The sequence below is a fragment of the Corythoichthys intestinalis genome, chromosome 17 (genome assembly GCF_030265065.1).
Source record: "Corythoichthys intestinalis isolate RoL2023-P3 chromosome 17, ASM3026506v1, whole genome shotgun sequence".
Lineage (NCBI taxonomy): Eukaryota > Metazoa > Chordata > Actinopteri > Syngnathiformes > Syngnathidae > Corythoichthys > Corythoichthys intestinalis.
In genome coordinates this window covers 43,404,895-43,426,587 of record NC_080411.1, presented here as the reverse complement: position 1 = coordinate 43,426,587, position 21,693 = coordinate 43,404,895, and the positions used below count along the sequence as shown (strand labels likewise).

General features: G+C 39.1%; 1 protein-coding gene and 1 long non-coding RNA gene across 2 annotated transcripts; one reads left to right on the top strand and one right to left on the bottom strand.

Annotated features, from left to right (window-relative positions):
- The first annotated feature begins 1,191 nt into the window (after positions 1-1,191).
- LOC130905542 (uncharacterized) lies at positions 1,192-6,056 on the top strand. Its single transcript, XR_009061117.1, has 3 exons — positions 1,192-1,492; positions 5,396-5,466; positions 5,648-6,056. It is a non-coding gene; the product is annotated as an uncharacterized LOC130905542 (long non-coding RNA).
- An 8,431-nt stretch (positions 6,057-14,487) lies between these two features.
- On the bottom strand, positions 14,488-15,108 carry LOC130905537 (GTPase IMAP family member 7-like; the record flags this gene model as incomplete). The annotated part of the gene is made up of 1 exon (XM_057819054.1): positions 14,488-15,108. A coding segment is annotated over one exon (576 nt), but the record flags the coding sequence as incomplete, so codon positions are not given.
- Positions 15,109-21,693: the final 6,585 nt, after the last annotated feature.

Sequence of the window (21,693 nt, the reverse complement as noted above, 5' to 3'; positions counted from 1 at the left end):
CAAAAAGTAACTGAGTTAGTAACTGAATTACTCTATAGTAAAAGTAACTAATTACCAGGGAAAGTAACTATTTCCGTTACTTTAAAAAGAACTTGTTGTATGTCACCGAATTTGAAATTTTCTGAGCAGTATTGGAGTCAGTGGAATAGAGAACAGACAGGTATACCCCTTTCCCACTGGCCAAAAAACCCGTGTCAACCCACTAACAATCGGCTTTTGGTGGCAGTGGGAAAGGTGCAGCGACCCGCCTCGACTCGTGTCAATCAACTCGCCAAGCGACCCGCGTTAAAATCGCCTCGGCTCCGATCGTCATGCAGTGTGAAAGCAAAACCCCGGGTCAACAGTCAACACCCTCATCTATGTGGTGACGTAGGATTTTACGTCATGCGTCATAACAACGTACCACTCGCCTCCCATTTAACACGCCTCACACGTCTCCTTTCAATTTCAAACCAAAATTCACGTCGCCTCAGCACAAGCAGAGTGTTGATCCTTTGCTGCATTTCGACCATTTTGAGGGAAGTAAAAAGCATGAAAACAGAGAACAAAAACGGAAAGGAGGCTTACATTTTGCTCTGCATTGTTTACTTCCTTGAACTGAATGAATTCGGTCGCATTTTTAAAAAAAATTCGGTCGCATTTGTCGACGCGCAATTTAGCGTGGTGACGTCACGTAACCTGACTTCACGCCTGAAGAGGGGAGGGGGGTTAGACGGGTGAAAAAAAAAAAAAAAGACGGCTTTTTTTTTGTCGATGGGAAAGGTGCCAAATGCCAATTGCTAGTGGGTTGCATCGGCTTGGAAAAACGCGCGTTGACCCAAGTTAGTTTCAATGGGAAAGGGGCATCACAGGTAGTTAACTTGTTAGGTGCTTCAGCAGATTTGAATTGTTTACCACAGATGTCGACAAAAGCTTTGCCCCGGGACTTAAATTACACATTACATGCAGGTTCTTTCCTTTGATTTCGACAAACTTGAAATAGTGTCTATATCTCCACATCTTAAAGGACAATTTTTCTTCTGAATGCTCTGCCATCCCGACCCTGTGCATCTGTTTTGCATGTGTGTTTGCTGCACGCGCTATTCCGGTTTGCTTGTGAAATCACCGGCTCTGATTGGCTTACCACGACATATGACTAACCCTTAGCCAATCACCATCACTTCCATCGCATCTCTCGAGGGGCTGCATTCAGGTAGGCTGGTTTCCCGACAATTCACGTCATCTTCAAAGCGTCTGCCGTCCTCAAGATGGAAGCAGAATTATTGCTGGCTGACAGTGGGAGATGGGAACGAGGCTAGCATCAGGTGTAGCAAACGCAGAAACGTTACCAAACTTTGGAAAGCATTGTCTAATTGAATGAGCAGGGACAAACAGCTTGGAGTCAGAAATACGTACGCTATTCTCGAACATGAACGCACCCCAAGTCTTGGATGACAAATCAACAGAGCAGAGTCGACTCGACACGGCTGGTAGTTTCTTCAATTTATTCAGAGTAAGTAATGCCCCGCTTTTGACCGTCAGTAACGGTAACGGCGTTGTAACGGCGGAAAAAGGAATTAGTTAGATTACCCCGTTACTGAAAAAATAACGCCGTTACGTAACGGCGTTATTTATAACGGCATTACTCCCAACACTGCCTATGACCCCTTAGGTGACAATAAAAACACTCCCCATTAAAATGAGAAACCGAACTAGGCCACACTGAACCATTAGGCGGCACTTTTTGACTTTTTAAAGTTGAGTTAAAGTCGAGACTCGATCGTGGCGATCAGCAGACCACACACCACTATGAGTCAGCACTAATTCATCTGCCATTACGGCAGCCTTCGACACGGATTGTATCTTCTGTTCATTTAAATACATAACTAAGTTTTCGGACGGACACGATTTGAATTCCTCAAGGAGGACTAATTCGCGCAGCTGCTCAAACGTGGAAACACCACACACCACCGATCTAACGGTACAGCCTTTTCATTAGCGAATTCAATAAATGTTTAAGTAGGCTTTTTTGTACACTCCCGAAACTTTTGTCCGAGACCAATTCATAGGCTTTCAATATCGCAGCTTTCACAGTCTCATAGTCCATATAATCGTCCATGGAGAGACACGAACACACCTCCTGCGCTTTTCCCACTAACTTACACTTGAGCAAAATGCTCCACAAATTGTGTAAATAAATTTGTGTCCACTTGTAAACTTGTGTGGCTTGTTTTATGTTACGCCCTTCGTGAGCCGTCCTTGGGACATAACATAAAATTGGGAGTCTGACACGGGACCTCTTGCAGTGAACGTACCCGTGCTCTTTTGGCCGTGGTTTTTTGTGTTCTTTTCGTTTGGGTCATTATTGGACCCCTCGCATTGATCGTTACCCGTGCTCTTTTGGCCGTGGTATTTTGTGTTCGCTTTTTGTTTATTTTTGACCTCGCAGTGTGTGATACCCGTGCTCGTTTGGCCGTAGTATTCTTTGTTCGCTTCCCGTTTCATATTTCAGCTTCCACAGTATTATGTCCGCCACATTCGACATGGGCGAGTTTGAGCGTTCTCCGTCCATCGAGAAATTGGATCGTTGCACTAAAGCCGGCCTACTGTTGGTAGTAGTGTTGCACCGATACCATTTTTTTGGGCCCGATACCGATACAGATACCTGGCTGTGCAGTATCGGCCGATACCGATACCATTCCGATACCACTCTGTTTGCAAAAACAATACATATATTATATATATATATATATATATATATATATATATATATATATATATATGTACGTATAAGGGATGCAACGATAGTTACGTCACGGTTCGGTACGATTTTCGATACAATTCAATACATTTAATGCTCTGAAACAGAAAATACAACTGTTATTATTATTAATATTTTTTATTTTTTTTATTTGCCAACAAGCTAAAATAACAGTGCCATCATATAAACAAGCATTTTAGTGCATAATATTTATGTGCTTACTTCTTACTGATCTGAAGGAATTTTGTATATAAGTGCTGAGAACAATCTTTACTGTTTGTAAAGTGGGGCACACTGTTGATTGCTGCAGCTCTCTTAGCAGCTATATTTGCCATATAAGCAAAACATCCTATTTGTAGTCCGAGTCCATCTGTAACATGTGTTGAATTAACAGTATTTGCAGCATTATTTATATTCACTGGTATGGATTGATTTGGCCTGCTTAACTTCCATTCAGTCATGGCGGTTTCTAATTCATCAATGTAGTATATGGACTACGCGTCGCTCTGGGCTCACGCAGCTAATGGCATGGGATCTAGCATAAGACATCTAGGTTGGTATCTGATGATATCTAGTGTGCGCGCTGCGCCGCTTGAGTGTTTTCTGGCCACAGAAGTCACTTCTGCTCATTACTGCACAACACCAGCATATGACAATCGACTTTCATAAACAGGACGAGTTTGAAGTACGGTGCTCTTAATTTGCCACTCATTGTTCATCATGAAACCATGAGTTTACTTAGTCTCTCACGGTCTTAACCTTTCTGATCCCATCGGCGCTACAACAGCAGGCATTAGCTTACGCATGCTAATCGTTTGTGAACGCCATATTAGTAAAGCAGCGTAACATCGCGGATATGCGTTGTAGTGAACATCCTTAATATTGAAGACGAAGGTGTTATTTTCGTTTGGTAACTTCGAGACAAAGACATACAGATGTCATGCATCGGGATTTGGGAAGTTAGCTCACGTGGGGAGGACAGTTCATTTGCGCTCAAGTGATGCCAGTAGATGGTATCGGTGCCCTAAACGTTGGTACTCGTCGATACCGATACCACCAATTCAGGCCGGATCGGCGCCCCCTGCCGAAACTGGTATCGGTTTGTAGCAAACCTATTCGACATTCCGGTACCATTAAACAGCAGTAAAATAGAAATAAAAGCCTGTGAGGCGAGATCAGCTGACTGAAAGAGTGTAAAAAAGAATAACAATTAAACGGCCAGGGCCGTTACAGCGCATGTACACTACACACTAAGAAGAACGTCTTTGCGCGCACGAAGAAGAGGGCACGCGCACACATGAGGAAGAGCGCATTTGCTCCCACGAAGAAGCCACGCAGCCAAGTGAGAAAGAGAGAGCGGGGAAAGGTTACAGCTTAGCTTGCTGTCTAGATAGGATTTAGCTCCAATGTCTTGGCGAGGACAGTACATTGACGTGTAATACATGTTTTTGGATAGTTATTTAGAGATTTAGGCGGAATTAACTTAAAGGGTTAATTCCGATATATGTGGGTACAGGTTACGTTGCCAGCATAGGAGCATTACTTGTTCATAACCCAGGGATTACCTGTACTTGTCATATTTCCTAATAGGTTATCTATGGTTATTATTGTAATGTAGGATAGAATATTCCTGTTAGGATAATGTGGATTTCTACTGTTAATTCATGAGGGTGACGACAACTACATTAAAGAACTTTTTTTTTTGTTTTGTTTTTTTTTTTCCTGAAAAGAAGAGTGTTGAACATCTTTTGGGGCAAAAATGGTGAAAATGAACTTATTTAGCATGTATTGCTATTAAACGTTTTTTTTTTTTTTTTTTTTTTTTAGTAGCAGCATATTTTAAGCATTCACAAACTTAAACTTTGTTTCATCAATGCTGTTTGCTTTTCTGTAAGTGAAAATGTAATGAAAAACACATACAAATAAAATATTCAAGTCTTCAAATACTTCCGGCCGAACGTGTATGTCTCTTTTTTTTTGGACTGCTTGGACTTGAAATGATTGAAGAGGATCTTAAACTGATTCTCCGGGACTGAAAAATATCAGGTTCACTTTCGGTTTTGTTGCATATCCTTGTTCCACATTCCATCCCCTGGGTGCGTCACTGTATTTAAATCACCTACTATTGTCTGGGATAAAATAAAATTTTGAGTAAGGCTGTAAGTTGTTTCAGGTAATATCTGTTTGTGTATGCATTTGTAGTAAAGTTTACAGCTACAGTTTGTGGAGTTGTGTGTGAGCGATTTGCTATGAGAATAATAAATACTTTAGCATTCGTAGCATTTAAGATAGCTGATTTTTGTGAGGCAAATTAGGCTAATTTAATCTACTAAATTTACATATTGTTCAGACTAGATGGACTTTTGAACACACGTTGTTTTGTGTCAAATGTTTCATTGCTTAAATGTGTGTCATTTTGAACATAAGTGTACATATGTGTTGCAGCTTTACAAATTGTCAAATGTGAAGGAATTCAAAAGCCTCAAAAAACACAATTGCCTTGTTTGCTGTAAGTCTAGCTGAACAACTTTCTGTTGAATGTTTATCCTAACAAGTTGAATAGATATTATCAAGCGTCAAAATGGTTCGTTGAGCATGTTGTATTGTCAACGGGCCATCAATTTTTAAAATTTTGGCTTTTTTTTTTCTTTTTAGGTCCAAAATGTTGATTATAATTGGTCAGTGAAGAAAACAACAGTTTCGACATGAAGGTGTCCTGAAAAAAGGTACCCAACCACGCCATTGTGAATTTTTTTTTCTTTGAAAAAATAATGGCAAAATTAAAGGCATGCAAAATCATACAAAAGGGTTAATGTCTATCACTGTCAATGGTGGTGAACATGTTAAGTAAATAAAAAGAAAAAAATACGATTATAATAATGATGTTAATGTAAAATGTTGTTTCAGGCACAAACAAAACAAAGGAATAGCCTTCATTATCAACTGTGAACATCCACAGAGCTAATGTTATGAAAAACGATCCATTCAAAGGTAAAACATTTCTTACTCCCTTTTAAATTCAAATGATACAATCAACGGCAAAACTGAATGCATTTTAAACAGGTTTCATCTTTTGTTGCGTGTGAAGCCTGATTGTATCCATGATTATGATAAAAAACAGGTACAATGGCATGTTGCCTATCAAGACTTTAGAATTGAAGATGACATAGTGCTTATCTAATTGTACTTTTAAAAGTGCCCTTCTCACCTTTTAAACTCAAGGGCAAATGGCATGTTGGCAGCATGATATCTTACGATCATGATCTTGGCCTGTGTAGCTTTCATCTTGAAGCAACATTTCTCTCTCTGCTTTCCCAATACTCTGCACAGGATAAGATTACAACCTAAGGTTTCTGATCTGTATCTTGTTCTTCATAACTTCTGGTGGTTTCTGTGAGTTTTGATACTTATCTGAGTATTGACCGTAGACTGGCCTTTAAGAAAATTGTTAACGTGATTGAGTCCTCTGATCTGAATTAATAATTACATTTGGACTTCCGCAGAAACTTTATTAACCCTTTCATGCTCTAATTATGATTTTTTTTTTTTTTTTTTAAACCTTACCTGGCACTCATATAACTCACTGAACATTCATTCGGCCCTCCCAGTCAAAATGGCTTGGACGTCTAGCGCTGTCAATAGCACTGAAAACACACAGCCAATTTTCCCGCTTTAAATTAACTGGACATATATTGCCAGCAATGGCATACAATAAGTTAAATACTATGGAGAAAAAAATGTTCCTCTCTGAGACCCCCAATTTGGCCAAATTTCAAAATCATCCTACATGCATCATTGGAAAGCTTAAAATCTCAATTTTCTGGGAGAAGAAAAAATTTGAACAGGAGGGTGTGAAAGAATATTTTATTCATGCTTATAAAATACAGAACTGCCGTGAAACTATATTCATTTGTGAGACTGTATCCATCCATGTTCTTGCGCTGCACATATATTCCTTTGAAACATTTTACAATGGGTTTCTGTTGACTGCCTTATCTGATTTGACTCCCTCTTGTACCAGGTAGAACCAGTGCTCAAGGTCATAACTCAGGATGTTTTTCTGTCGAAAATCACCAGAGTTGGGCATTAATAAGGTTCACTTTTGTTTTCGTAGAAGGTACTATTTCTTCAGTATATAGAGGTTTGACTTGTATTATCTCCTTGTACTTCTGCGTGGTCGCAGCGCTTGTCAGGATCACATCATTTTGTGCCCTTGATATATATCTTGTTTATAAAGTCTTCGAAGCAGGCAATAATTGGCTGAGTCTGATTCTTTTCTCCTATATTGATACTTGTCTGGGTGTTCAAAAGTGAACTTCCCTGGCAGAGGGCATTAAAAAAATATATATATTTTTAATTAAACAGCAAAAGCTTAACTGGAGGTGAGAGCATGCGAGGGCATAATTAAAGACACCATGATTTTAACGAGATATGTATGTATCAGCGAGTGTCAAGACATAGCTGTGAATGGCCACAGCTGGATTTTTGGGAGATTTTATGGGTGAAACATGGTAATATAACGAGGGTCGCAATGCAGAAATTGCAGACATCAAAGAGTCGTCAAGATTTTCATTTTCATATATTTACCCTTTGAGACGCTCCACCCCCACCCCCCCAATTTTTCTTTGTTTGGATAAATTAATTATCATCTAAAACAGGTGTCACCAAACTACGGCCCGCGGGCCAGATGCGACTCGCCTCCACGTTTGGTCCGGCCCGGCATTTTGATTTTTTTTTTTTTTCCTCTCAATAGTGTTATTTATTTCCTGGCTTTTTTCTGTGAAGAACCCAGAGAGGGTTATTTGGTTATTATCTATCTAATTAATTATATTATATTATATTATATTATATTATATTATATTATATTATATTATATTATATTATATTATATTATAATTTTCATTTTATTTACTTTTATTTGATTGTGGCTTTCTGAAAAACAATAAATTTTTATATTTTGGCACTCCTGCAATTGTCAAACTTTTTCTGTTACAAACTGACCAACTGCCCCTCATCAGAGAAGGGAAAAGTTATGTGGCCCTCAAGGTTTGGGGGGGGACCCCCCCCCCCCCCCCAAAACATTGGGGAAAATGTGACAGTAACGAAAAAAATACAATTAAGCGAAAGTTATGAGGTAGATATCCGTGACTTTTTTACAGACGCCAATTTTTTCTTTGTGACGTAATTTGTTTAAAAGTTTAAAATATGCGAGTGAATAATTTTTTAAAGTCTTTTTTTTTTTGTTTGTTTGTTTAACTAAATATTAGACATCAGTTAATTGGTTAAAAATGACAGACATTTCAAATAATAAATACGATTACTTACCTTATTTTCAACTGTTTTTTGGGCTTAAAATACAGTTTATTTTAAAGAGGGGTGCAAGAGCAGAAACTGCTTTTTTCAGCCTTGTCTGTGTTTTCCGCCATAATTATATACAGTAAATGTATTTATAATAATGAACAAAGTTATGTATAAACTGTATATGATTGTTAATATTTTTTGTTTTTGTTTTGTTTTTTCAAATGACCAAACTCATCTTAACCTTATCTGTTCTATGAGTTCAGGTATGCACCTGGGTCCACACCAACATTTTATGAAGTACAGTGCCCTCCATAATTATCGGATTTATAATAATTATGTGTTTTTTAGCTTCTAATAATTTTTTAAAATTCAAATAATATAGGACCTTAATGGAAAAAAAAGAAAAATCCAACCTTCAATACAAGTGCATTTATTCAGTAGGGGGAAAAAATCCCACATAAAGAATTATTTGGCATAAAATAATGTGTGTCACAATTATTAGCACTCCTAGTGTTAATCCTTTGTATAACCCCCTTTTGCCAACAAAACAGCACCTAATCTTCTCCTATAATGTTTCACAAGATGGAAAAAGACAGAAAGGGATCTTCAGCCATTCCTCTTTGCAGAATCTGTCTAAATTGTCCAGAGACCTGGGTCCTCTCCTCTGTACTCTCCTCTTCAGCTCACCCCACAGGTTTACAATGGGGTTGAGGTCTGGGGACTGAGATGGCGATGGGAGAAGCTTGATTTTGTGTCTGGTGAACCATTTCTGTGTGGATTTGGCCCTATGTTTGACTTGACTTGCTGAAAGACCCAGTGACCACCCATCTTCAGCTTTCGGGCAGAGGGCAACAGATTTTGATTTAAAATGTCCTTGTATTTCAAATCATTCATGATGCCATGCACCCTAACAAGGTTCCCAGGGCTTTTGGAAGCGAAACAGCCCCACAGCATCACTGACCCACCCCCATACTTCACAGTGGGTATGAGGTGCTTTTCAGCATGCGCATCTTTCGTGGCACGCCAGACCCACTTAGAGTGTTTTTTTGCCAAAAAGCTCAATCTTGGTCTCATCTGACCAAAGCACACGGTCCCGGTTGAAGCCCCAATACCGCTTGGCGAACTCCAGACGTTCGCGTTTATGATTGTGAGTGAGGAAAGGTTTTCTCCGTGCATGCCTCCCAAACAGCTTGTTGGCGTGTAGACAGCACCTCATACCCACAGTGAAGTATGGGGGTGGCTCCTCCCATGGCCATCTCAGTCCCCAGACCTCAACCCCATTGAAAACCTGTGGGGTGAGCTACAGAGGGGAGGACGCAGGTCTCTGGATGATTTAGAGAGATTCTGCAAAGAGGAATGGCTGAAGATCCCTCTTTCTGTCTTTTCCCATCTTGTGAAACATTATAGGAGAAGATTAGGTGCTGTTTTGTTGGCAAAACGGGGTTGTACAAAGTATTAACACCAGGGGTGCTAATAATTGTGACACACATTATTTGATGTCAAATAATTATTTCTTTATGTGGGATTTTTTCCCCACTGAATAAATGCACCTGTATTGAAGGTTGGATTTTTCTCTTTTTTTCCATTAAGGTCCCATATTATTTAGAAGGGAAAAAAATTATTAGAAGCTAAAAAAAACACATAATTATTATAAATCCAATAATTATGGAGGGCACTGTAGGCAGATTAAAATATATTAATTTGGTTGTCTGGTTTCAGGGTACAAAAAAAAAAAAAAACTATAAATGTGAAAAACTTAATTTTCCAGTTAAGTTTTACAGTAATTCAGGGAAATGTAATGTGCTCCTTGACCTGATCACAAAGTGTCTTTCTCTTTTGTCATTGCCAAAGAATGAAGTCACACTGTCCAAAAAAAAAAAAAAAAACAAAAAAAAAAGCCTGACAACAACTGATAACAACTGGAATGCCTTTGTGGAAACGCACTAGTGTGCCAACACAAATTCAGAAACATGGCAAGAAATGTATACCCCCCCCCCCCCCAAATTAAAAAAGAACAACACTGTTCTGTGTTTCCCCTTGCACAGCTACAATATGTAAATTTGTATACCCCAAAAAATTTGATTAATGATGAAAAAATATATACAGGTAGTCCCAGGTTACGACGTACCCGTCTTACGTGATTCCGACTTTCGATTTTCGAGGCGGCAACGTGCTATGTAAAGTAAGTAGCTGCTTATTTGGATACATTAGCCCTATGTGATAAAACGACTTGTATTCTCATAGCAAAGACTTCTGAATTTATTGCCTATGCACTGTGCCTCGCATTCAAGTAGCAGGCCGCCCACATCAAGAGAAGCTATTCACAAGCACATGCACACAGCGATCTAATGCCGGATTTCTGTTGAAAAATCTACAAACGGGAAGGATTGTCTCAGGAGTGATTGTTCGAGGATTCAAGGTAATTGTTATATTTTTCGTACCATGCATGCATTTTGAAATGTTGTGAAAAAAATCAAGAGGAGAAATTAGCCGCTACTGCATTGGCATCGTACTTCGACATATTTATGTAAAATAAATGTTAACTGCATGTTTTTTTTGTCTTTAACCGAGAATCGAGACCATTTTATGTCCATATCTATAAAGAATTCAGGGATTTAAGCATTTATTCACAAGAATTTTTAACGGAAAAGCTCTGTTTACATAAGGCGGCCGCTAGCTACATTCACTAACAGACTAGCATATTTACGTAAAATACCGTATTGCCCCGTATATAAAACAGTGTTTTTGCATTGAAATAAGACTGAAAAAGTGGGGGTTGTCTTATATTCGTGGTCTAGACCTTATACCCATTCACAACGCTAGATGGGGCCAGATATCATTGAAGCGAAGTTCTGCCATGACAGATTTAGCTACTCTCAAGTTTAAACAGTTTGCATTATTTTATTGCAATTTTTTCTTTATTCAGATTTGTTTCAAGACTACAGTTAGTTAGACTTCACTTTGATGGTTATTGCAATTTTGTTGTCTAATCAAGACAGATTGGTTTATTTACATTTCAAAAACCAGAAGCCATTCATTTACGAATGTGATTGCACTTTGGTTTACATATTTAAATGTTCAGATATTAAGATTTGAATGAGGCAAAAAAAACCATGCTTTTTCTCTCAAATATATTGTTATAATCATGTTACAGATGTACTGTAATTATTTTCTGTATAAAAATTATTTTGGTGTTCAAAAGTCTTTTTTTCAAACTTGAGTCTTGAAAAAGAGGGGGTCGTCTTATAATTTTCGTCTTAGAATTTTCAACGAAAAAAGCTCTTTGTGATTTCACTCGGTCAGCTTTGACGGCCTCACCAACAATGCAGGCCCCCTATTTATCGGCAATACATTATTAAGTCTATGGCAGTGTTTTCAACCTTTTTTGACTCACGGCACGTTTTTACATTGGAAAAAATCTCGCGGCACACCACAAACCTAAAATGTTCCAAATTTATTTTCTGTCCAGTATATTTAATTATAAAATAATTTCTCAGTATGTATACTTACTCAGTGTGAAACGAGCCTGTTTAGATGAAAAGTTGATATCCTTATTCTTCAACAGCTCTCAGTCTTTCTCTGTTTTTATTTTTTAATAGCAGTTAGGCTTGAAAAAGCTCGGAATTATCAGACAGGGGCACTTGAGCAATGTCTTTAACCACATCAGGGCTGAGCATCTCGCAGACAATTGCTTTGCAGGCAGGTAGTATTAATGTCTCTGTCTGTGGGACTTTTTGGATTTAGCAACAAGGTAACTGGCTTTGAGGCCTTTCTTATTTACCTTCGTAGTTTTTATCAAAAAAGTTGCCTGTTTCTCTGTTTTCACAAAGGCGAACAAAATAGTCCATCGAGTAGTTTTGAAGTGACGGGTGTTTAGTTTGGAGTTGACGTTTAGGAGAGCTGCTCGTGTCGCGTTCAAGAACTGCTCGGATTTCTAGCCGTCAGCCATTTTGCTGTCCTTGACAATGTGTTACAGGGGGAGGATTGACGGTCATCACATATGGATAAAATAGGACACTTTTGAGTATACAGGTATTGACACATGACGAGTCTAACCAAATAATGTGCAATAGACGTGCTGGGGTCCACATTGTCGCAGACAGCAAGGTCGTTGATGGCTAGAAATCTGAGCAGTTTTTGAACGCGACATGAGCAATACTGCGCTCATCTGCACACGACCGAGAACTTTCTACCTACTCCTTCCTACCCTCCTACTGCAACTCCGGCCGACGACGTAAAAAAAAAAATTGTAATAGCCCCGAATGGGGAAATAGAAAAGGAGAGGAGATGGTGATGACTTTCCCACTTTATTGTGGCAACAATGGAAAATAATAAACAAAATAACAGCGGCATCTGCAACATGCGACCGCTAACTGCGCTGTCACACCGTTCTCCCTCCCTCCTTGCTTGTTTCCCGCTACGTCACCACTCTGCAGTCTGATGGCCCCTTCAAGAGCCCGCACAGTTACAGACATAACAATATTTATATATGGCGGAAAACACAGACAAGACTGAAAAAGCAGTTTCTGCTCTTGCACTCTTCTTTAAAAGAAACTGCTGTATATTAAGCCAAAACAACTGTTGTGTTTGATAGAACAATATGTCTATATGCCGCCATAGCAGATTCATGGTGCATTAAGCCCCCAAACTATTTTTAATTTGTCCGTTTTACCCTGGAAACCCTTTACAGACGTCGCGCAAACACTTTTGTTTCAACCCAGCCATAAAACGGAGGTAATTAATTATATTTATTATTCAAAATGTCTGTCATTTATAGCTTAGAATCATTGAGTTCTAATATTTCGTTTAAAAAAAAAAACGACATTACAAAATTGTTCACTCGCGTATTTTAAACTTTTAAACAAATTATATCACAATGAAAAAAATGGTGTCTGTAAAAAAGTCACGTATATCTACCTCATAACTATTGCTTAATTTTATTATTTTTTTGGTTACTGTCGCATTTTCTCCGATATGTTAGATGATAAATAAACGATCCAAACGAAGAAAATTTGAAAATAAATGTTTTAAAGGGTAAATATATGAAAAAGAACATCTCGACCACTCCTTGATGTCTGCGATTTCGCGACCCTTGTTATATTACCATGTTTCACACATAAAATCTCCCCAAAATCCAGCTGTGGCCATTCACAGCTATGTCTTGACATTCAGTGATACATTCTACATAGAGTTTTTGGATCGAAACAAAGTAAGTACGTGATAATATCACGTTAAAGTCATGGCGTCTTTAATTCTGCTCTCGCGTGCTCTCACCTCCAGATAGGGTTTCACTGTTTAAAAATTGTGTTGTTTTTTTTAAAATGCCCTCCTGTTCAAAAATGTTCTTCCCCCAGAAAATTGAGATTTTAAGCTTTCCAATGATGTATCACACATGCATATTGGACAATTTTGAAAGTTGGCCAAATTGGGGGTCTCAGAGCGTGACTTCAAGTCACCTGAGTGTTTCCCGCCATATATAAATGTGACATTAGATAATTTCTCGCGGCACACCTGACGATCTCTCACAGCACACCGGTTGAAAAACACTGGTATGGGGTGGGGGAAAAAAATCGGACTATTAATACGAGAATAAATGTCGAATTAATAGTACGAGAATAAAACTCGTATTTTTATGTAGGGCTAGTGCAGCTGAATAAGCAGCTACGTTCTTTACATAGCGCATTGCCCCTTCTGTTAAAATCAGCAATATTGAAAGCATCTTGTGTTTTAGAATCCGTTTTACAAATAAGGAAATCCTTAATAATTTTCCTCATCTACATCAAATTATAATCAATAGAATGGTCTATGTATAATCTAATGCTTTGTCGTCGCTCCCACCTAATTTACTTTTAAAGTAACTTAGTTACTTTAATAATTAAGTAATCAGTGAAGTACTAACTAGATTACTTTTTCGAGGCATAATCAATAATCTGTAATTAAATTACTTTTTTCAAGTAATCTGTGACAACACGGATTATGTCCCTATACAATACTACGCCCATGGATAGAGAGTGTGAATATGCACAAACATTGAATATGTGTTGATAAAAATTGTATTCATCATAAATGAAGGCTACAGCACTCATCAACATATGGATACTTCTTCACATTACAATGTTTTGTTGTTTTTTCATTACACAAACAGGCAGTATGTATTACAAGCATGTGTAAATAGTTCATGCATCAACGAAGAAATTGGCTAACTGCGCAAACATTGATCATCATTACTTCAAACTCCCAAACTCCTTAGCTTGCGACTGAGGCAGCTTGTCATTTCAACACAGAGTCGCAGCTGAATCAGTGCAATCGCATGACGGCGCTCCCTCCCTACTCAACACTGACAAATTAATAAGCGGAGAAAAAAAATTACAGGAATTTCACAGTATTTGCAAGGGAATTCTAAACCAGCCTTTCAAATGGTAGAGATTGAGGGTTACACCGTGCTATATTTTTATCATGGTATATGTTTAGAAACGGCTCACACAGCTACATTAAACTGAAAGTTTTCTGTGTGTAGGAGCAAGGGGGTTTGTGACTGCCTTGCCTGATCTGAGATTGCTTGGTGCCTGGGACAATGTTTGAGCGAGTATGTGTTGAAACTCAACGATTCTCTCGAACAGTTCCCTCATGAACACGAAGTTGTGAGGCTTCCCTTTTGAAACATTTCTGTCAAGATTCAGGGTCGTGATCTCTTTTTCCGCCGCTTCAAACATCTCATCACTGAAGTGTTTGCCCCCGTTGCTTGCCACTATGTTGTCGATCATCTTAATCAGGTGCACCACCTGACGTCTTTTACAAATTTTCTTATTGTTGAACACATGATAACGGCCACCACATCTCCTGACCAGCTCTTGAAGTGTTGGATGGCCACTTGACACATGCTCCTGTATTGTTGCTCCACCAAGCTCGTCTCCTCGTGTGAATAGAACAATCATGTGTCGGGATGCCTCAGGACCAAATAGTTTCTGCAGAGCTTGTATGCAATTTTGTTCTTCTTCTGTAAACCTTCCCACCTGCAAGACAAGCAGGAAGGCACGGGGGCCGGGAGAGGTCACTTGGATGCATTTCGATACAATTCAATCCATTTAATGCTCTGAAACAGAAAATACAACTGTTATTTATTTTTTTTTTTTGCTAACAAGCAAAAATAACAGTTCCATCATATAAACAAGCATTTTAGTGCATAATATTTATGTGCTTAGTTCTTACTGATCTGAAGAAATGTTGTATATACTGTAAGTGCTGAGAACAATCTTTACTATTTGTAAATTGGGGCACACTGTTGATTGCTGCAGCTCTCTTAGCAGCTATATTTACCAAAACATCCTATTTGTGATCCGAGTCCATCTGTAACATGTGCTGAATTAACAGTATGTGCAGCATTATCTATAGTCACTGGTATGGATTGATTTGGCCTGCTTAACTTCCATTCAGTCATGGCGGTTTCTAATTCATCAATGTAGTATATGGGCTACGCGTCGCTCTGGGCTCACATTAGCTGCTAATGGCATGGGATCTAATGTAGAACATCTAGGTTGCTATTTGATGATATCTAGTATGAGCGCGCAAGAGTTGGAATGGGTTCGGACATAGGACATCTAGGTTGCTATCGATGATATCTAGTGTGCGCGCTGTGCCGCTTGAGTGTTTTCTGGCCACAGAAGTCACTTCTGCTCATTACTGCACAACACCAGCATAATATGACAATCGATTTTCATAAACAGGACGAGTTTGAAGTACGGCGCTCTTAATTTGCCACTCATTGTTCATCATGAAACCATGAGTTTGCTTAGTCTCTCACGGTCTTAACCTTTCTGATCCAATCAGCGATACTACAGTAAGCGTTAGCTTATGCATGCTAATCATTAGTGAATGCCATGTTAAAAAAGCAGCGTAACGTCGCGGATATTCGTTGTAGTGAATATCCTTAATATTGAAGACGAAGGTGTTAATTTCGTTTGGTAATTTCGAGACAAAGACATACAGGTGTCATGCTTCGGGATTTGGGAAGTTGGCTCACGTGGGGAGGACAGTTCATTTGCGCTAAAGTGATGCCAGTAGATGGTATCGGCGCCCTAAATGTTGGTACTCGTCGATACCGATACCACCAATTCGGGCCAGATCGGCGCCCCCTGCCGATACTGGTATCGGTATCGGTGCAACTTTATTACCAATCATCACAATCCTCAAGGGTCCACCTGATAACAGAAATATACTACTTTAGTAAAACAGCAAGAATAACACAAAGGAGAGAAGAGGGCTTTAAATGATGAAAATTTGCAACTTCACCTTGAGGGATGGAGAAGCGGGAACCCATTTTGCGCTCTGATGACTGTAAAAGTCTTGACTCACTTTCACATTTGGTGTTTTTACATATGACCGACAAAAGTACTGGAACTGGAAGTAGCAGTAGCTGGTAGTACTAGGCCGTCAGGTCACCTACCTTTTCGTTCAGTTTCGCTCCGCTACCAGGGGCACTAAATAATTTCTTCTTCATAAAATAGATTTATTAGTTCTAAGTAAGAATCCGTGGAGTTCACCCTCTGAAAACGTGTCAATTTTTTGTTCACGGTGTTGAAACCCCGGGAGTATTTTGCGTTGAGGCGCATTGATCTCTGGTGTGCGCGTAGTGCCATTAGGTCGGGAGTGGTGTGATTTTGGTCACATGAGCCAATCAGGTAGCCGCTTTCTCCTCACCATAACAACCAGATATCAACAATGGCGACTACAACATCTGAGAGTGAGGAGCGAATGGAGAAAAAAAGTTAAAAAGAGAGTGCAGAACGTGGGAATTAAATGATGCTACATGCATCTTTTTTCCGTGAAGAATGAGGACGTCTTGGACTTCACTTATCAACGGTGGAACACGAACAGAACCTGCTTAAAACGTGGCTTTGTCTTCACGACGCTAACAAGTATCTTGCAGAAATATACCAACATTGCGTGGATATGGATTTTCTAAAATATTCCTGGTGAAGCTGGATTCAACACTACATGCTACCGGCGTGTTACTGATATACAGAAATTGTTGAAGGCAAGCCATTCTGACCACCCTGCGAGTACTAGCGAAGTTGCAGAAGCGTCTGAAACTCCCAGTAAAAAACTTCGTTCCCGTTCAGGTTTGCCCATCGCTTCTGCTGACCCTGTCCTTCCAGCCATCTGCATCATTTGTAAAAAAAAAAGTTTCAAAGTATGCTCGTTTGGGATCGGAAGGCAAACGGCAGAGGGATCATCTCGCCAAAGCAGACACATTGTCGGCAGGTATGTGCATCACACACAGGCGCCCTTTTTTTTTTTTTAACAATATGACCGATATTTATTAATGGACTGAAAATAATTTGTTGTTAATTTTAAGGCTATAGTTTAGTAAAAACGCGAGCTGCTGAATGATTTATCGAGTGAATCCAACAGTGGCTACCAAACTCGGGTTAGCTGTGCCCCTCACATAGATCACAGCAACCCCCCCACCAACCTCAACAAACCCTTTACTTTTAAATCTGTGATGTGCATATACTGTGAAAAGCGGTGATGTGACAATAATACTTATTATAATTCTTTTTTGTGTAAAGGCCGGTTGCTGCAGGCAGCAGAGATGAAGAAAGACTCTTCAATCCTTCTACATATCAAAGACAAAGACTGTTGCAATGGAGGTGCCATACCATAAATCCTGTTACCGAGATTACACCAGGTTCTTAACCAAGTCAACAGCAACACAAACTGCAACGAGGGACGAAGAAATGTGAGTTATTACATTGCACTATTCCATTGACACTTTGCTAAAATTACACATTTCAAAGATTGAACAATTGGTCAACAACATGTCACTTGTATTCTGCTTGCCTTTAGCCAAAGCATTGAAAGCGTTACTCTTTGCACATCCTAAGTATGTGTGTTTCAGACAACCCTATGCTGAGAGCTACAAACTCTTTTGTGAACAAGTGGTCCGTCAAAGGATTATCGTTGACAAAGAAGTGCTCAGAATGGACAAGCTAAGAAGGTTGTTCGTGAACACCATGAAGAACCATGAGGATCTTGATGCTTCAGACTACAGGTAATTTATAAATCTTCGTACAATTTTTTAAAATTTCTTTTATATTTAGTATCTAAAAAAGGCTTTGAGAGAATGTTTAATTTTATTCTTTGGTGTATTTGTGTGAGTGAGAAATATAAGTGCAAGAGTGAATGTGGGGGTGTGTGATGTGAATATGTGTGTCTTGTGCTCATCTTTCCCTTTAACTTTGTTTCAGGTAGGTTTTGCTGAAAAGAAGATTGAAGCGTGATTTCCCCCAGTTGGTTTTTCACACCCCTTTCCAGCGCACCATGTCTGAAATGTTTATTTTTTGAGACATTATCAACAACAGAGAAATTTTTGGACAGGATACCTCAGTCATCGGCTACATTAGCAACCAAATCTACTGAGGTAAGCTAAGAAAGTCACACTAAACAAATGGCTAGCACAACATCTGGTTGGAAAACCAGCTCTTGGCCCAAGTGTTTGTTCAGCCCTCATTGGCATCCATACATTCACAGGTTGTGACTCGACCAGTGCCTTTCATGGCAAGGGCAAAACAAAGACATTTTCTCTTGCTTGTCAGCAAGAAGAATACCTGACTGCGTTTACAGATCTGGGTAGTAGTTTTAACCTTTACCAGTCTACATTTGAGGCATTGAGCAAATATGTGTGCCATCTGTATGGCCAGTCAGCTGCCAAAAATGTCAACGATGCAAGATACAAAGCATTCTGTATGGCATCGTTAGCTTTGCCAGAACTGTCCATTCCTCCAACAAGTGATGCTTTCTTCCAACACAGCAAAAGGGCAAACTACCAAGCAGCAGTAATGCGACATTCTCTGATTGGTAAGATGTGTGCCTCTTCACCAATTGGCAATGGATGGGACATTGAGGATGGTGAATTAACAGTAACATGGATGACTAGAAATCCTGCCCCACATAGTGTGCTACAGGTAGTCCACTGTGGTTGCAAGATAAGCAAGTGTGAGACTGAAAGATGTTCATGCTTGTCTGCAAAAATGTCTTGTACAGATTTATGCCATTTCCAGAACTGTGAAAATATTTCAAAGGAAACCAAAAGAGGCACATGGGATAATGACACTGATGATAGTGATATTGATGAGTAATCACCCACCATGTAAAATCTGTCCTATGTTTTGATTCATTATCAAGATGGTACTCTCCATTTTAACACTTAAAAAAAAAAAGTATGTTTTCCCTTTTCCCAAAACATAGACCTTTGTTCAATTTGACTGCCCAAAAAAATGGATGTTCCAATGAAGTGCCATGGTTTTATTGTGAATGCACATTTGATATATATATATATATATATATATATATATATATATATATATATATATATATATATATATATAATTTTTTATTTTTTTTTTATTTTGTGTGTGTGTGTGTGTGAGAGGCAGGGGTGGGGGTGTAAATGACATGCTGTGACATAATCTGACACTTTAATAAATACTCTTTGTTACAATTATCTGGGCTCTTAATGCATCTACGGTATTTTCATCCAGTCCATTTTGTCTTGTTCCAGTTTCGAGGGGCATGGTAGTATTTTCAGCCATTTTTGGCCATTTTTGGCCAATGTGTGCTGCTTCTTGTGCACCTTTCATTACATAGTAGGTTGTGAATTGTTTTCATATATAAAATCTTTTAGATAAATGTAACATATGTGCTTCATGTGCTCAACCTCTAGTTGAAGTGATGTTTTTGCACAGATTTGCTACATTTAATGATCTAAATTCACATATGAGTATACTAAACCACCAATACTTGTTTCTGATAATAAGTACATGTATGTATGACGTTTGAGAAAGATTTTGTGTTGCCTAATTTAATGTAAGACATTTTACAACCAGAAATGGCAGCACCAGATTTTCGTTTTTTGTTATTTCCCTATATATATATATTCCTGGCTTTTGACAAAATTGGTGCAGTGAAACGTTGGGTGAACTTTAAACCCAAAGTTCTGGAGGGTATTATCTATCAAAAAATGCATTAAACAAGTAGTGCCCAGACAGTGGAACGAAACTCATTTTCTAGGCACTTTTTCAGGGTCCACCCCAAGGCCTATACGAGGCGAGGCGGAGATGAGCGAGAAGCAAAACTTTGCGGTCGAATGTGGCGGCAGTCCGCTATTATTTTGTTTTCTTATTGTTGCCACAATAAAGTGTAGAAAGCCATCAACGACTCATCTACTCCCCCCCCCAAACGTTTTTATATTATTATTTTATATGCATGAGCGCTGCCGGATCTGCCAAAATGAACATGCAGTCTGATTATTATTTTTTTAAACAATGTCATATGATAGAAAAAAACATAAAATTATGTGCAAATGCCTGCATCTTCAAATCATGAAAATAATTACAGCCTATATCTTACCAATCTTGTAATCTCAATGGGTCTTGTCTCCATTCCATGTCAGGTAGTCTAGGCACATTGTTTGCATCCTGATTAGCGTCTGGCTAATACATGTTAGGTCCAACATAAAATTCCAACCTCCTCTTCTTCCTCCAACTCTTCAAAAACTTGGATCTCCTTCCTTGCGCTCGATCTAAAACTATGTGCGGGTCCTTTAAGAGGCACTCAGACTAGGGAGCGGTGACGTAGCAGGAAGCAAGTGGAAAGAACGGGACAAAGTGAACGTTAGCGGACGCATGTTGCGGCAGCCCACTTTGATTTTGTTATTTATTTTATTGTTGCCACAATAAAGTGGGGAAAGCCATCATCGACTCCTCTCCTTCTTCCCCCCATCCGTTATCATAAAAGCACCGAGGCACTCTCAATCATTGATGATACATCAAGTGTGTGTGTGAACCGTTGTTGAAAATTAAAGATCAAAACAACTCTTTTGACACCAAACCTGTGCTTTATTCTACATATACTTGAAGTGTGACATGTAGTTAAGGCACAGACTCACAGCAAACATATCTACACAATAAATGATGAAGTGCACCAACCAAAAATACGACATAAAGTGATAAAAAGCTGGCAGTTTTTTGGCCGACTGCTTCGGGTGGCCATTCGCTTGCGAACACTCACATGCTTGTCTCGGTCGGTCTTCCATTTTTTATGCAAGCGGTGACCTTGCCATTTGTCAGTCTTTAGAATGTCTTGACGAGACATTGTAGAAGTTGTCATACTTGCTTTTCGATGATACTCTCGTCGGCTTGGTCCATTTTGCGTGTAGCAAAACAATGATTGGAAATGGCGGTGATTCCGCGTTGAACCGGAAACAACAGTCTGAGCGGACCAATCACAGTCCATTTGCGCCACGTCACAAGCGTTGACGCGTCAACCAGTCAGAAAATTGTGGAGCTGCACATAGGGCTACGGCGAAGGGTCGTAAATCGGGTCTTCCTTGACTGCGCAGGTTTGACGCGGAAGCATAACTCGGCCTTAAAGCGGAAGTTCAGAATTTTTTACATCAGGCTTAATCTTTGAGTTAAGGGGGGGTAATTCGTCAGTGGAGTTGATTGAGAAAGATTGTGTATCGTTTGTTAGTCTTTTATTATTTTCAGGGCTCCACAGTGATTATGCTAATGCAAGTCAATATGGCCAGTTAGCATGCTAATAAAAACCAATATTCACAGATCTAACATAGTCAAATAAATTAAAAACGCAGC